The 17,930-nt window shown below is 43.7% G+C and overlaps 1 protein-coding gene across 1 annotated transcript in view; it reads right to left on the bottom strand.

Moving 5' to 3' along the window:
- FBXW8 (F-box and WD repeat domain containing 8) overlaps nt 1-17,930 on the bottom strand; it is a 115,227-nt gene that overhangs the window by 23,077 nt on the left and 74,220 nt on the right. The window contains exon 8 of the mRNA XM_060249982.1: nt 5,521-5,648. Coding sequence (XP_060105965.1) covers nt 5,521-5,648 — 128 coding nt within the window. The remainder of the gene's footprint in view (nt 1-5,520; nt 5,649-17,930) is intronic.

Raw genomic sequence — 17,930 nt, 5'->3', positions numbered from 1 at the left:
ATAAGCTACTCCTTATATAATGGTGAGAGAAAAGACCGTCCATCTTCTTTTTTTCATAGTACAAATATGCATGCCAGCCGAATTTTTTTCCATGGCCTTCTAACATTAGAAGTTTTTTATTTAATAACGTTATCCATTCTTTTAACCATACTAAACAAATTGCTTCATGATACAGTTTCAAATCTGGTAATTGGAATCCACCTCTCTCTTTCGCATCTATCAGGACTTTCATTTTAATTCTAGGTTTCCTCCCGGCCCACACGAATTCCGAAATTTTTCTTCGCCATTTATCAAATTGCTTAGCATCTTTCACAATGGGGATGGTTTGAAACAGATACATAATCCTTGGTAAAATATTCATTTTTACTGCAGCTATTCTACCCAACAGTGACAAATTGAGCTTGTTCCACTTTAGCATATCTTCTTCTATTTTACGCCATAGCTTTTCATAATTGTTCTTAAACAAATCAATATTTTTCATTGTTATCTCTACCCCTAGGTATTTTACCTTAGAGGTAACTTCACAACCCGTTAGTCTTTGTAGTTCTTGTTGTCTATTTTTCTGCATATTCTTACATAAGATTTTTGATTTTTCTTTGTTTATATAAAGTCCCGCCAACTCCCCAAACTCTTGTATTCTCATTAACAACAAAGGTGTAACTTGTAAAGGATTTTCATTTATAAACATTATATCATCTGCAAATGCTCTGTATTTATAGGTAAATCCTTTTATTTGTAGTCCTTCTAAATCTTTTTCTTCTTGAATCTGCATTAGTAAAATTTCAAGAGTCATTATAAACAGCAATGGCGAAAGCGGGCAGCCTTGTCTGGTACCTTTACTAATTTTCATTTCATCTGTAAGATCTGCGTTGATGCACAGCCTTGCACTTTGTTCAGAATATATTGCCTTTATCATTCTTATAAAACTTTCTCCAAGCTCCATTTTTTCCATCACTGCAAACATAAAGTCCCAATTTAAATTGTCAAATGCTTTTTCTGCATCCGCAAAGAATAGCGCTACTTCCTTTTCTGGATGTCTTTCATAATATTCTACAATATTTACAACAGTTCTAATATTGTCTCTTATTTGTCTTTTGGGAAGAAAACCGGCTTGGTCCTCTTTTATAAAATTTATCAAATATTGCTTAAGACGTTCTGCCAGAATTCTTGTAAATATTTTATAATCATTGTTCAAAAGTGAAATTGGTCTGTAATTTTTCACATTTGTAACATCTCTTTCTTCTTTAGGTATCAAAGAAATAACAGCTTCTTTCCATGTATTTGGTACCTTCCCTTTGACTCTTATTGCATTCATCAGCTTCTGTAATTTTGGTATTAATTCATCTTTAAACATTTTAAAATACTTGGCTGTATAACCGTCTGGCCCGGGAGCTTTATCATTTTTCATCACGTTGATTGCTGCCTCAATTTCTATTTTTTCAATTGGGTCATTCAAAATTTTTCTCATATTCTCAGTTAATGGCTCAATTTTTATTTTCTGTAGATATTCATCTATCTTTTTTCTCTTTACTTCAGCACCTTTAAACAGCTTGGCATAATACTTAAAAAATTCTCTTTTTATTCCCTCTTGAGTAACTACGTCTCTTTCATCTATCACAATTCTATTAATTATTTTATTTTCCCTCTTTTTTTTCAGCTGCCACGCCAAGTATTTCCCCGTCTTATTTGCTCCTTCAAACGATTTTTGCTGGAGCCTTTTCAAATTCCATTCTACTTCTTTGTTTAATAAATGTCTTAGTTGAGTTTGCAATATTGAAATTTCCCTTAGAATTTTCTTTTTCCCTGGTCTTTTCCTCAGCTCTCTTTCTTTTTTCTTTATTTCATTTTGAATATCCAGTAGTTGTTTTTCTTTTTCCCTTTTATCTTTATTGTTCAAAGTAATCAGCAACCCTCTCATTACTGCTTTATAAGCATCCCAGACCGTCTGAAAATCGATATCTTCTTTATCATTCACTTGGAAAAATTCTTTAGTTTCTTTTCCTAGGAAAGTCACTGTTTCTTTGTTCTGTAGCAAGTCTTCATTCAATCTCCATCTTCTCAATCTTTTGGACAGTTTTGTAATCCACATTATTGGGTTATGGTCAGTGCCAATTTTAGGCAAAATCTCTATCTTTCTTGTTATGAGGCCTAAATCTCTGGTTCCCCATAGCATGTCAATTCTAGAAAATGTCTTATGTCTTGCAGAAAAAAAAGTATAGTCCCGCACTTCAGGGTTAAACTTTCTCCATATGTCCTCCAAATTTTCCTGTTTTACTAATTCAAAAAAAGACTTTGGCAATTTTCCTTCTTTTCCACTATTTTTTTTCCCTCCGGATCTATCCAATGAGTTCTCAACTGTTCCATTAAAATCTCCCATTAAGAGTATTTGATCGTAGGTCAACTCATCTAGTTGTTGTGTAATGTCTTTAAAAAAAACATCTTTTGCACCATTAGGTGCATATAGTCCCAATAACAGCGTTTTTTTCCCATTTGATGTTATTTCCACTGCTACAAATCTTCCATCCTTATCTTTAAATACCAATTTTGGCTCCAGGTCTTGTTTAATATAAAAAACTACTCCCCTTTTTTTCTGGTCAGCTAACGAAAAAAATTCCCTTCCCAATTGTTTGTTCCATAAAAATTTATAATCCTTTTGTTTAATGTGGACTTCTTGCAAACAAATTATATTACAATTTTGCTTTTTAATCCAATGAAAAGTTGCCCTTCTTTTTTGTGGTGAATTTAGTCCATTAACATTCCAAGACAATAGTTTGTAATCCATCATGGTGCAAATTCTTTATTTTCTTCAAAAAATCTCCTCAGTTCTCGGGCATTTGTGATCGTGACTCTCTTCCCCTGAAGTTCAAAGCTCACACCCTCGGGGATTATCCATCTATACCTTGTGCCATTGTCTTTCAATTTTTCTGTCAACTTTTTATATGTTCTCCTGTCATTTATCACTTCTTTCGGTAGCTCCTTCATAATTCTCACTCTGCTACCTCTTACTATCAATGATTGTTCAAAGTTTCTCTTCATAATCCTTCCCACCATTTCCTTTGTCATGAATCTTACAACCACATCTCTTGGTAAGTTATTTTTTTTGGCATATAACGAGTTGACTCTATACATGTGATCATACATGCTTTTAGTCTTATCAGGGTCTTCTTCTAAGAATTCTGCGATTATGTTTGTTATATATCCTTTCAAATCATCATTCTCTTCCTCAGGTACTCCTCTCAAACGTAGCTGATTTTCCATTAATTTGCAGTCGTGAATCGTCACTTTTTCTTGTACTTTCAGCAAGGTGGTATCATGTGTTTTAACTTTCTCCTCCACCTCCTGTACTTTCTTGTCTATTTTCCCAATTTGGTTTTTGAGGTCATCCACTTCTTTTTTAATCACTGTAGTAAGTTCTTCCTTCAACTCTTCCATCATTTTCTTAACTCCTTTCATAATCCTGGCTTCCATAGCCTCCATTTGGTCTTGCATTTTTTCTAATGAAAGGGCTCTTGTTCGGAGCTGCCTGGGCTCTGACATTTAAGCAAAGAGCAAGGGGGATGCAATTAAAATACCAAAAATTTCCGTCGCACAATTTACAAGTTTGACTACCAAGTTCAGAAGGTCTAAATTTTCTCTCTCAATTAAACTTTGTTCTGTTTTCTTCTGAGCTTCCCAGGCCCAGATATAAATTTTTGAAGAATTTTTCCCCTTTAAAAAAATGACGAAATTTTTGACCTCACCAATTTAAAATCTGACAGTCAGGTTCAATAGAGCAGGGCTTGCCCTTTCCAGCAAGCCCAATTTCGCTGGTTTCTGAGCCCCCAAAGCAAAGATATTTAACAAAAAAGTCTTTAAAAAATCCAAAATGGCGGCCGCGATTTTTTCTCCTTTTAAAGATTTTTTTTCCCCTTTTAAAATCACCCCAGGAGCCCACCAATAATGTAGTCAATAGTTCTTATCTTCTTACCCTTTTCCCTGTCGTTTCTGTCACTTTTTAAAGTCCCAAATCTTTTTAAAACGATGTTTTAAATTGGACCTCCCAGCAATGGCTGCCGATGTTTCTCTATGATGTAGAGTAGGCTTTTTTCTTTACTGCTTCCTGTCTCTGTCACCTTCAACCTTATAGATTGCTTGACGCACTTCCTGTCTTGCTCAGTAGAGTTAGAGGACTGTTCCAGTATATTCCTGCGCAGTATGGTTGTTTACATTCCACAAATCGTAAGTAGACACAACAATGATTTCTCTTCAATTTTTAGCAGTTTTTAACACTGTCTTTTATGTCAAAATAGTCCAAACTTCACCCTTCCCTTCTTCTACTTGCAAGTTTTATATTTTCCCCTTATTTCCACCTTTAAAACGTCTCTTTAGTCTGTAAATAGCTCCGGAGTGAAAGAAGAGTTTCTGTACCTTTTTTCCTCTGTTTATCCAAGTTCCACTGGTCTTCCAAGACTTTAGTTGTTTAAAAATGTCCCAGAAGGTTAGGATCGTGACGAGCTTATGCCAAATCCATGGCTCTGAGAGATCTTGCAGACGATAATTTTGCAAACTTCTGAGACTCCTCAAAGCCTCAAAGGACCCTTCTCCAAAGCTCCTTTTCAGCCAAGGTAAATCTCTTCTAAAGTTTTTAGTGCAAGTCTTGGACCTTTCTCTCACTGAGAAAGGTAGGCAGTGGGCTTTGGTTTGCCCTCCACTACCCCGAACAAGACCTTCAGCTTGCTCCCGTTACGAGAGACAACTCAGCTCGCCATTTTCCTCCCCGGAAGTCCGTCCAACCATTACCTAATACTCCGGTTCTCTAAGTTTGTAAAGACCCTGCTTGCAGCTTTGAGCGCATTTCTGCACTGAGCGGTGCAGCAGAGGACTGGTGCGGCAGCTTCCCCCTCTCCCTCTTATAACTCTGGGGGAGAAAGATCTGATATTTGTTATAAGCCAGCTTCTAAAGTGGAAGCAGACAAGAGAGAAGCATAGCAATAGCTACTGGACATGATGGGTAAGTGGAACTTTTCACATTTGGGGAGGGGCTGTAGCTCAGTGGAAGAGCCTCTGCTTTGCATGCAGAAGGTCCCAGGTTCAATCCCCGGCGTCTGAATCTCAGAGTGGCTTACAAGCTCCTTTACCTCCCCCCCCACCCCACAACAGACACCCTGTGAGGTAGGTGGGGCTGAGAGCTCTCCTAGAAGATGCCCTTTCAAGGACAACTCCTACAAGAGCTATGGCTGACCCAAGGCCATTCCAGCAGGTGCAACTGGAGGAGTGGAGAATCAAACCCGGTTCTCCCAGATAAGAGTCCGCGCACTTAACCACTACACCAAACCAACAGCTTCGTGTGTGTGTGGTTCAGAGGCAATCTCTCTCTTAATACAAATTCCTTAGTAGGGGGAACAGCACAACTTTGGGGGAGTGCCTTCTTGCCCCTGTTGGAGGAGTGGGGGGCTTCCTACAGGCATCCAGTTGGCCACAGTGGGAAACAGGGGATGGCAGACTAGATGGACCTGTTACGCTTCTCCCACACAGACCTACCTCCTGTCCTTATTTCCAGCGACCAACATGCAAGGAGGGCTGTCCTGGAGATTGACGCAGGAGAAATCGCCTAAGGAGCTGCCCAGTTGTGTGATGCAACGCCCAGTTTCCAGGTTGTAGAGGAGGACCTGGAAGGCAGAAAAGGCCCCACAAAGAGACAAGGTTAAGCGATGGGGGGAATGAGAGAGCAAATTAAGAGTTGGTGTTATGCCCCTGAGACTGCCATCGAACAATGGGCAGCAGGCCTCCTCAACCCTTCAGTCTTTTCATTCTTTTAATTTTTAATTTTATTTAATAAAATAAATTTTATTTTATTAAATCTAATCCAATACAAAGGGAGCATAGGGAAAATAAATAATAAAAATATAAATCTAACATACAAGAATCCAATTTAGACCATTGGATGCATATAACAAACAATTTACAAAAACAGTACATAATATGCTACATAATACATGATATGCAATACATAATAATTCATTCTATAAGGCAAAAAAGAAATTTCCCCAAAGAATTTCAAAACCGGGGCCCAAAGCAAATCATAATCTATAGCCAAATCAGTACCATTATCGAAAAAAGGGCTATCCATTGTCTTTCCCATTACATGCTGGTCCCATAACTTAACATACCACATTTCAATCACGACGACTGAAAGTCTTTTTATTTTTAAACAGCTCACAAACCTGCTTCTGATGAGTTCGTGAGCAGAAATCATACCGCTACATCCCATTTTAGAAGTCAATTTTTAAAAAGCGTTCAAGTGAAGAACTGAACTCTTATTAAATACTGGAATATGAGATCTTCTTACCCTGTACAACCAAATGCCTGGACTGGGATAGCCCAGACTTGCCCAATCTTATCAGGTCTCAGAAATTCAGCAGGGCCAGCCCTAGCTAGTACTTGGATGGGAGAGCTCCAGGAATACCAGGGTTGTGCCACAGAGGCAGGCAATGACAAACCGCCTCTGAATGTCTCTTGCCTTCAAAACTCTGCAGGGTCACCATAAGCCAGCTGTGACAGTGTGCGTGCATACACACGACCATGTGTGTTGTTTTCCTTGACAGAAAAACACTTTTCCCCCCTAAGAAAAGGGGCCTGATTACCTAGCTTAGTTTCTGCTTCTATGAAGACTGGCCAGAACACCATGTATGTGTGTCCATGTGCAGAAATATACAATCTTGTGCCTGGCACGGCAGAGAACACACAAACAATCAATGGCTGTCGTAGCTGTAAAGTGACTGAGTCAATTAGAGCCCACCCTTAGGTGTGTTCGGTTTACAAAGCAGATGTGAGACACAGCTGTGCAGTAGGCCTCTGCACTCAATTTCACCTTCCATTCAGTGTTCCCTCTAAGATGAGTTAGCGTAAACTAGCTCACAGATTTTTATCCTCCAGCTCACACATTTTTGTCTTAGCTCAGGAAAAATGGCCCCAGAGTTCAATAATTTATGCAGTAGCTTTTAATACCAGTAGCTCACAACGTAGAATTTTTGCTCACAAGACCCGCAGCTGAGAGGGAACATTGCTTCCATTGCCCCACTGTTGTGTTGCTCCTTAGTATAAGCGTGAATGGTTAGCCATTTATTTCACAGTGAGCCCACAAACACTGCCCTGATGCTCAAAGATGGCAGCCATGGCTCCAGGACTACGGGCTCCACAGGCGACTGCTGTCAAGCACACGCGCAAAACAAAGGCAAGCTTTCCCTATTTACACTTTTCAACATTCAGGAATTGAGCGCTGCCGGGCCAGAGATCTCCCCAAGCCCTGAATAATTCAACAAGCCTGAAATGCCTTAAGACGGCCTTCACCATGACGGTTAGTTAAAGACCTCAGAGACTAGGAAGGGGTGGGGAAGGAGGGGGGGGAGGAGAAAGCAGCATCCATTTCGTAGGCGATTCTTTTCCACGATACAAGTCCCTTAACGACCTTTACCGTCTCACCCCCTCGTTCGCTCTTTTAATAAGGCTGAGCAAATGGGACTTCATTTTCGCTGGTTGCTACAGAAGAGACTGCTCAATTATTCATGGCCCCACTCTCCCTTTTGTTCAGACAACCCATTAGTCTAATTCCACCTCTTCATGGTGCAGGTTGGGCAACTTGTGGCCGGTGGCCTTTGACAGACGGATGGGTGTGTGGCGGGATAGTTGATGAAAGAACAGGCAGGAGAGACAGGGCAGACTGCAATTTTGGGGAGGTGGGGTGGGGGACAGCAATCTTGTCAACATGTTGGAACCCACCGATGAGCACACAGCAGTCCCTTCCAGCCCGCTCCTGCAGCTACTCTGGCCTAGGCGTACGGTTGTTAAGAAGGCTGTTTGGAAACCTTGTGGGGTCCCGGACCCAAATGCAAGTGCTTCCCAAGATGGCAAAGTGTTTGACTCAAGCGCTCAGTTATTTTCTGAGACACATGCAGGATAACTACGCTCATACTTCCTTCTAAGAAGTCACCTTGTATGGAGCTGGACTGTGGGCTCATCTAGCCCAGCACTTTGACCAGTAATAGATTTCTAAGGCTTCCCCCCCCCCCCCCCAAACTGCTACCCAAAACTCTTTTAACTGGAGTCTGTGGTTTGCCACTGAGCTACGACCCTTCCCTAAAATGTGAAACTGCCCTAAACTAGGGCAGACCATGGCTTTGGCTAAGCCAGTAATGTCTACTCTAACTGGCAGCAACGTAGGCAGAAGCTGATCTGAGATCCTTTCAGCGGAGATGCTGGGGGTTAAACCTGGCTGTTCTGTTCTGCACATGCTCCCCTGCTGAACCATGGCCCTGTCCCCTAACATATGAAGATGGCTTTGGTCCATTTCACTGACTATTATCTATTCTTACCAGGAGCAGTTCTCCAAGTTTTCAGATTTCACTCAAGAGAGATTTTTCTTTATTTTGTTAAAAAAATGATTTCAACAAATTCAAGAAACATGTTCGGATGGAGTTAACCGCGTTAGTCTATTGCTGCAAAACAGTAAAGAGACCAGTAGCACCTTTATGATTAACAAATCTTATTGTAGCATAAGCTTTCGAGAGATACATCTGACAAAGAGAGCTGTATTTCTCCAAAGCTTACACTGCAATAAAGTTTGTTAGTCTTAAGAACACTGTAGATTTATACCCCACCCTTCTCTCTGAATCAGAGACTCAGAGCGGCTTACAGTCTCCTATATCTTCTCCCCCCAAAATAGACACCCTGTGAGGTGGGTGGGGCTGAGAGGGCTCTCACAGCAGCTGCCTGTTCAAGGACAACTCCTACGGGAGCTATGGCTAGCCCAAGGCCATTCCAGCAGCTGCAGGTGGAGGAGTGGGGAATCAAACCCGGTTCTCCCAGATAAAAGTCTGCACACTTAACCATTACACCAAACTGGTTGGTGTTGGACTCTTTTACTATAACTGCATGAATTACTTTTACCATTCTGATAGGGGGAGGGGCTGTGGCTCAGTGGAGGATCATGTGCTTTGCATGCAGAAGGTCCCCGGTTCAGTCCCCGGCATCTCCAGATACAAGGACCAGGCAGCAGGTGATGTGAAAGATTGCTAACCGAGACCCTGAAGAACTGCTGCCAGACTGAGTAGGCAGTACTGACATTGATGAACCAATGGTCTGATTCAGTATAATGAAGCTTCATTTGAATCTCTGCGTCCATAACCAAATGGAACCTACATGCTTCATGCCAGAATACCTCCCACCGCACCCCAAGAACCAGATACTGGGGACAGGCAATGTAACTACCCAAGCCATAAAAGCAAAAATGAAAGTCAACTATTCTTGATACCAGCCAAGCAGCTAAAGCCAATCCAGGAAACTTAAATAAGTTAACAAAAGGTTGAAAAAAGAGTTACATTTCCAGCTGGCAGCAAAAACCACAAAAAGAAAGAACAGATCAGATCTATCAGCAGGGAGTTCCAAAGAGAGGGCTCCATCACTGCAAGGATGTTTTTTTAAAAGGGCAAAACACAGAACATTGTGTCCACAGTACATACGAGAGAATTATGAGAAGTGCCAAAGCTCACATGCTTTGCATGCACAAAGACCTGGGTTCAACCCCAGGTAGCTCAAGATGAAAGGTCTCAGTAACCGGTTCTAGGAAGGACCCATCTCTGCTGGAAACCCTGGAGAGTGGCTACCAGCCATAGTAGACAATATCAAACTAGAAGAGCTGCTGGCCATCAGCGTAAGGTAGGTTTTTATCTCTGAGGTGCTTCTTGATCTGTAAGAAGGACCCAGACGTTTGGTCTTAAAACCAGGAAACAGATCAGTGGTCATGCGAAGAGGTTTCAAACAGGGGTTGCACACTATCTCCCACCCATCGGCAGGTCACTGCAGTGGCAGCAGTCTGCGCTAGTGTATCATGTGAAACCCAAACCTGACCAAAGCAATTGTTGATTTCCTTCTTCCCATCCCCAGTGTTGAAAACTCAGAAGTTTAAGGGTGGTCCATTGCCTTCTAGGACAGGGGTATCCAACTCATTTGTTAGGAGGGCTGGATCTGACATAATTGAGACCTTGTCGGGCCGGGCCATGCGTGTCATAAAACGTAATACTAGGTAGTGGAGATATAAACTTTATAAAGGACACAGACAAACACAACACTTTTTTAAAAAAACCTTACAATAAAAACATGACTAAAACATTAGCACTCTTGCAATATTTTGTTTATTTAATAGTCTAAGTGACAACTCTTGCTCTGAGGAGCTTCAGCCAACAGAAGGAAAAGAGGCTTGGCTCAGTAGCTCTGCTGTGTGATTGAGAGAGCCTGGCAAAACAAGCTCTCCTTCTCCCCTGCCTTCCTCCCCAAGGGAGGAGTCTCAGCCAACGGAGAAAATAGAGGCTTTGCTCCATAGCTCCTGTGTGATTGAGCAAGCCTGGCAAAGCAAGCTACGGAGCAGAAGGAAGCAAGAGAAGAAAGCAGATGATAGCCTGATAAGGGCCTGATAGGACACTTCAGAGGGTCTGATACGGCCCTCGGGCCACATGTTTGACTCCCTTGTTCTAGGATGATGGAAAGCAGGCTATGCTGCACCCTATTGTGCCCCAGCTGACAACCTCCCCTCCAGCTTCTGGTGGCCATCGATGGAGCCATCCCAAGGAAGGAAGGGACCCATTTTGGTCACCCTTTTATTGTTTTACTTAGACAGAAACTGCTCTGAGAGAACACTCATGTTGAATAGCAGGGCACAAATACAAATAAACAAACAAGCTACAACGGGCAGCAGGCATGCCTCTCTCATTATTCACAGTGGCAAAGTTCGGAGCTTTATGACAGCAACAGAAAGCAATGGTTTAGTGTGGCTGCTGCAGAGCTGATGCCTGGCACCAGCATCATCCTGGGACGCCTGGCTAGGAACAAATGCACAGTCAGCACATGAACACCAGCAGGGGGAGAGAGAGGGAGAAAGAGAGAGAAGCAAGTGTATGCGTTCGATAATAAATTTACAGATGAGCTAAGATTTGGAAGATCTATGGAGGTGGGGGGAGAGAATGGGGATTGGAAGTGGGGGCTGAGAAAAGAGTAAATCTACAACAGAAGAGCCAGAGTGGGGGAGGCAGGGGTGGGAAGGGAGGGAGGTGTGGAATAAAAAGAGGGGGAGGGGGGAGAACATAAAGCAGTTAATATGCATGAATAATGGATGTTTGATTTAAAAGCAGTTTACTCCAATATGATGTAATTTCTTGACAATCAGCCAGCCAGACTGAGACTCTTGCAACCTGCTGCCAGGGAGAAGCCAGCATGCAGCATGGGGAATGCTACCTCTTCTAGGAACATGCAGAAAATTGACTTTCATGCCATCCCGGAGATTACTTTCCATTTGCGCCGGTGCAAACGCATGAGATCTCTCTCAGGTGCTGAGCGTACCTGTGCAATGCTCAAAGACGCTGGCTGGGGGAAAAGAGCCAAAGCGATGCGCGCTTCTAACTTTGCAGCCACCGGGAGTGCGAAAAAACCCATAATCCTTCCAAGTACCTAACTTTGCCATATAAATTACAGGGGAGGTTCTTTTAAAAAGATTTGTCTCCTTTCAATTTCTTTTTTCGTTTGAAGAGAGTCAAAGCAATCAGCTGAAAGCTGTCATCTCTGAGTCGAGCCAGACATCATGAGGGCAGACAGTGCCCGGGCTGCAGCAGCAAACTCTGCCAAAGCACCTGCAACCCCTGCTGTTTCTGCCATGGACCTTTCCTGAGAGCAGCCTGCCAGTCCAGGAGAACTGCCAAACCCGGCAAGGTTGGGATGTGGGCAGATGTCTGCTGGAGGCAGAAAGGAGGTCACCCGACTCGTTTAACCTGCGGACAAAGACAAATGGGAAAAGGAGCCTTTGCCCATCTATTAAACACGGTGGTTGTTCTTCCGCCAGGACAAGGTGGGAAAAGGCGGAAGAGGGCAGAATGAGCAGAGGACCTTGCTTTTGGGCATTCACCGCGTGTGCAAGGACTCAGCTGTCAGTCTGCAATGCTGATCTCTAGTTAAGACCTTTACAAAACATAAACTAAAATAACCACACATAAATGTAGAATTTTCATGTGACAAACACAGAAATCCAAAGAAACGATGGTGTAAGTAGTATGTGACAATATCCAAAACTCCACTTAAATACACATTTCAAGGTTACGTAGATTTCATGAGTCATGTAAGTTTCATAAGATAAGCGTCTAGTACTTGTTTCAAGAAGTAATCTTAAATTTGTTTTAAAACTTTCCATTAACTGGAGATCAAATAAGCGGTCCATGCTTTGCAACATACGTATTGAATACAAACTGATCAAAATAATTTACCATCGTAGTTATGAGAAGAGAAATAATGATGTCCCATCTGGGCAGATAATCTTTTTCTCAAATCAGTTGACTTCAATGAATAAGATAGTCAGGGGGGGAAAAAACTGCAGGAAGAAAGATACAGATCGGGTCTTCCCATTAGGCAGTTTGCTCTCAGATCTTCCAGCTTGTCACCTAGTTTGACCCTAACAAATGCAAATCCAGGTTAATGCAATGGAAGAACAAAGACCAAACTTCCACAAACTCTGTGCTACAGAGGATATAAATAAACTAGGTCAGAACCATATCTGCACCCTGCAAAACTTGTCTCCCGTTTTTGGCAATAATTCAAAGATCCTTGGAAACAAGGCAAACAAAGTCGTGCTGCTTTGAAGGCGGGAAGCATTGCCATCTCTCCAACTTGGCTTTGTGATACCATTAGGTACCAAACCTAGACTGCGCTGTGATGCACTGCATCACATGATGCACTGACCTCATGCCAGCTACATGCCTCCTGATTGGCTCAATTGCATAGCCCCAAAAGAAAAAGAGGTTCCTGAACGATGGCTTAGAGGGGCTGTGAACTGGAGCAAATCCCTTTAAAAAGAAGCTGATTTTTAGAAGGTCTTTTGGAGAATACTTTGCGTCTCCCAAACTCCTTTTTTTGCATCAATAATGTTTGTTCATGAAAATTCAGGTCAGCCCTACTTCATATCTAGATGTATTTGAAGGCAGCCTGTGGCCCTCATCAGACGTCTACATTCACAGCACAGAATTCTGTCCCAGGCCTTATGACCCTGATCAACGGTGAACCCCTTTGCCAGTAGGGAAAAGGATTAGGGCAGCAGTGAGCTATGCCGGATTCTGTGAGCAACTTACGCAAAACAGGTTGGCTTTTATTTCCTACCAGATTATGAGCCACCAGCATTGGAAATCCCAAATTTTGTCGGGAAAGTAACTGACTTTCTTTCACACACACCAATTTCCATCACCCAGGGAGTAACTGACTGACTCTGACGGATATCCCACTCACCTTACACCACTTTCAGGTTCCTCTTCTCAGCGGGGCTTCCTTCCAATTTCACACTATCTGCCCCAGGGCTGCAGCTAGCATCGGCTTTTTCGCATGGCAAACAGAAACTGGTTTTTAGAGGTTTCTGTTTGCTGCGTGAAAAAGCTGACATTAGCTGCAGCCCTGGGGCAGATAGTGTGAAATTGGAAGGAAGCCCCGCTGAGAAGAGGAAACAGAGAGCAGCGTAAGGTGAGTGGGAAATCGGTCTCTCTCTCTCACACACACACCAATTTTTATCATCCAGGAAGTAACCGACTCTCTCACATGCACACGAATTTCCAGATCGAATTGTGCATTGAGTGAACTGAGTTTTACACAAACTTTCCTAATATAATTTATTCAACTGGCAGAATTTGAAGCTTTCTGGTTTCCTGACTGGATTAGGAATACCACCCTCCCACATATGGATTAGAAGGATTAAGACTCTCAGAACGGCAGTAGCTAATGAATGTGGCTACAGAAGGGCCAGGGTGAATGATGGCTCCTGGAAACATTACCTGAATATCTGGTGTCCAGGTCATCAGCTTCCAGCCACTCATGTGTTAAAACTTTTCTTGTGGATAATAAGGGTTATAAATTTTCTCCACTTTTCAAAATGAAATTCAGGTTCACAAGATTCTGTGAAGTCATTGCCAAGGCACCTTTGTTCATCATAAAGGTAGGTGAATACAGATCCAACATTACCCAGGCCTTGTCTTGGAAGCTCCTAACTACTATGGCAAGAGCCCCGTGGCGCAGAGTGGTAAAGCTGCAGTACTGCAGTCGGAGCCCTGAGTTCATGACCTGAGTTCAATCCCAGCGGAAGCTGGTTCAGGTAGCTGGCTCCAGGTTGACTCAGCCTTCTATCCTTCCAAGGTCGGTAAAGTGAGTACTCAGCTTGCTGGCGGGAAAGTGTAGGTGACTGGGGAAGGCAATGGCAAACCACCACGTAAAAAAGTCTGCTGTGAAAACGTTGTGAAAGCAACGTCACCCCAGAGTCGAACACGACTGGTGCTTGCACAGGGGACTACCTTTACCTTTTTTAACTACCATGGAGTGGAAAGAAAAGAAAATTTTTCAGCAATATTCTGAGAAAGGTGGAAAGAGTGAGGGACTGACAGAATGTAACCACAGATACAACAGTGCAAAAATGGCTAAGTATAATGGTGAACATTTTTTGGGGGGGGGCGGTTTAAAGTGCCATTTGCGGGACCGCCTTTCCCCGTACGAGCTCCAAAGACTGCTGCGATCGGCCACAAGGTCTCATTTATGTCAGATCCATCCCTCAAAACAATTGAGTTCGACACCCCTGATTTCATCTGCTGACAGAAAACTATAGAGGTTGATTATTATTAAAGGGTGACTGGAGAAAATTAACACAGACAATTCCAACTGCAGCAGCCAGCCAGTTCCATCTACTGGTTCCTTGTGCTTCAAGTCTCTCTTTGAAACCTAAAGGTTTAGAGTTCACTCCTCAATCATCAAGAGAAGCCAACTGAATGGGTGGATATTCTTCTGCATGACCTTCCCATTCATCTTCCTGCCTTTCCTTTGTAGAGTTAGCTCAGAATTTTACATTGTGAGCTCCCTGGGGACAGGGGCCTGGGCTTTTTTTGTCAGCCTGGAAAGTACCAAGTACATATAGGGGTCTCTACAGAAGGTGATTAAAACCAGAGTGTTTACACTGTTGCTCTGGCCACAATTATTGAATGCTAGAGGTCCTAGAATGCCCCTCAACATTCAGTGTTGCTGGATGAAAACGTTAGATGAAAAAGAGCTTGACAAAGAACTCCAAATTCACCTTGGAAGGATTCATAAGACTAAATGGGCCAAACGTTATCTGTAAAGGGAGTGTTCTAAGGCAGTGGTCCCCAACCTTTTTGGCCCTGGGAACCAGCCCCAGGGCCGGCAGGATGGGGGCACCCAATTCGGCCTCCCCCCTGCGGCATTTCCTCCTCCCTCCTTCACCCCCCCAAACAGCCTCCCCCCCCCAATTTTCCTCCCCGGCTGCTGTCCGTGCAGCCTCCCCACCTCCGTTTTCCTCCTTCTGACTTTGCTGTCGCCACTCGCACAGCTTCGCCGCCTCCCCCCCTCTGTTTTCCTCCTTCGCCGCCACCACTGTCGGTGCCCCCTTTTCGCTTTCCCCCTCCTTTTTCCTCCTTCGCCACCATTGGCACCCCCTCCCTGCCTCCCCCCCTTTGTTTTCCTTCTTTTGACTTCGCCACCGCTACCACTGGCCCCTCCTCGCCACCTCCCCCCCTCCAATTTCTTCCTTCGCCACCGCTGTCAGTGCAGCCTCGCCTCTTCCTCCTCTCCCCATTTTCACCATTTTAAGGCTGGGGAAGGGGCCTTCCCTTCCCCGGCCTTAAAATGGTGAAAACGGGGAGGGGGGGGGCAGGGCGGGGCCTGTGAGGCTGCATGGCCCATCTCAAACAGGCCACGGCCCAGTACTGGTCCCCAGCCCGGGGGTTGGGGACCCCTGTTCTAAGGGACCTCATCTCTGTTCCAACTAGGCTGGCACAGTAGAAAAGGGGTTGAGGTAAGAAATGAGTCCTGTGCCAAACACACACAGCCCCTGGGATAATCGCATGACCTCTTTATGCATTTTTGGGTCAATCTGTGGTATGGAGGCACTTATTGATGATGTCATATCTGGGTGTCATCGGCCCTTACTGAGCCAGATGAGCTCTGCCACAGTGTAGAGCTGAGGGTTTGGTGCACGTGCCAAACACATTCTGTGACAGTAGCATCACTGTAACAGGGCTTGGAAAAGAAAATACCAGAATGCACTTTTTGATAACACATAGTCATCTTTAGTTAAGTGTTAAGCCCTCTCAAAGGCATCTATGGTTGATCTAGTACTATGCAAACACATTTAATTAACTCACTAATTAGTTAAAAGGCGGATTAGGCAACTAAAAATTCTTCGGTAAACAGCCTTAGCGTGAAATGGCTGTGTGATTGTATCACACCAAAGAAGCAAAGTACGGAGTTGGTCTAAATGTGCTCCGGCTTATATGGCATTTTCGCCAACAGTCTGTAAACTCTTGGCTCCGGAAAACACAAAACCCAACATGACTTGCTGAGTGAGCGGAAGCATCCATCCCCCAAAAAACACAGCCAACGCACCGATACGTTCCTGATATCAAAAAGCTCATCTACCAAAAGACTAGAGTAATCAACCAATGCAAAGTCCCTTCATGTCTGGGGAATAATTATCGTAATAGACATTAGTAATTAGTTTCCGGCGTGATGTCAGCCGGTCTGGCGATGCCAAGCAAGCCCGCGTCCTTGTCAAACACATCCCAGCCGTCTGGACTCCTTCGGCCCTGTCTTCCATCTGATTAGAATACAAACTGATGCGCTGCTCGAGACCATCTGCCAATGTACACCAAAGACTTCACAACTACATTAGGTGATTAGTCCGCATCACAGAATGGGAACTACGCGCAGATCATCCCCTTCCAGTTTTGTTAGGGGCTCAAACAAGGCCCTTTGGTCTTCTGATCTATGGCCTGTAGGAGAAGAGGGCTTCCATGGCAAGGCATGGAGAACAGAAAAAATTAAGAGTAGCTCACTCTTCTACCTCCCGAGAGGCCCTAGGCCACTAAGGGTATAACATGGTTAAGCGTACCAATGGAAATACCAAGAGTGATCAAGTGAGAGGCATTTACAGTGTTGATGGCATATCATTAGGCTGCTGGTGATTACTGGAGCTTTTCCATTTCCAAGAGCTTTGCAGTGCTTATCACTGCCCTCTGAAGTAAGCCTCTGCTATCAGAGACCCAGGTACTCTATAATCTTAAATGACATTTGTGGGTAATGCGAAATCTTGTGGCAAAATAAATAAATAGATTAAATAAAAAGCAGCTGCTGGATTTTGCAGCCTGCAGAAACCAGGCAAATGGAACACCTGCGGAGAACTGCTCTCCTTTGGCATCATTTCCTTTGCAAATGTTATTGCTTTGCACATCTTTGATTTCGCAGGGATGGGCAGCACTTCTCCCCACCCTCAATGTTAATTTGATCTAGCCACCTCCTCTCCAATGGCTGAGATTTCAGATCTAGTACACCTCTTGTGTGGACTCTTATCTGGGAGAACCGGATTTGATACCCCACTCCTTCACTTGCACCTGCTGGAATGGCCTTGGGCTAGCCATAGCTCTGGCAGGGGTTGTCCTTGAAAGGGCAGCTGCTGTGAGAGCCCTCTCAGCCCCACCCACCTCACAGGGTGCCTGTTGTGGGGGGAGAAGATATAGGAGATTGTAAGCCGCTCTGAGTCTCTGATTCAGAGAGAACAGCGGGGTATAAATCTGCAATTTTTCTTCTTCTCTCTACCTACCAAGCTCCATTCACTTAATGCCTTTCTGTGTGAAGCCAAGCCCAGAGACGAACATTCCATGCTTCCCTAGAGCGGATACGCCTGAGTGGTATAACCAGGGGTGTCGAACTCATTTGTAATGAGGACTGGGCATGACATAAATGGGGCCGGGCCATGCATGTCATAAAACGTAATACCAGGTATTGGAGATTATAAACTTTATAAAGGATAGAGACAAACACAATTAAATATATTACTTGTTTACTTAAAATACAAGCATGCTTAAATCTCTTAT

Source organism: Heteronotia binoei, chromosome 11 (assembly GCF_032191835.1).
Source record: "Heteronotia binoei isolate CCM8104 ecotype False Entrance Well chromosome 11, APGP_CSIRO_Hbin_v1, whole genome shotgun sequence".
Lineage (NCBI taxonomy): Eukaryota > Metazoa > Chordata > Lepidosauria > Squamata > Gekkonidae > Heteronotia > Heteronotia binoei.
The sequence above is the reverse complement of the archived record's forward strand: the minus strand, read 5'-3'. Positions and strand labels throughout refer to the sequence as shown.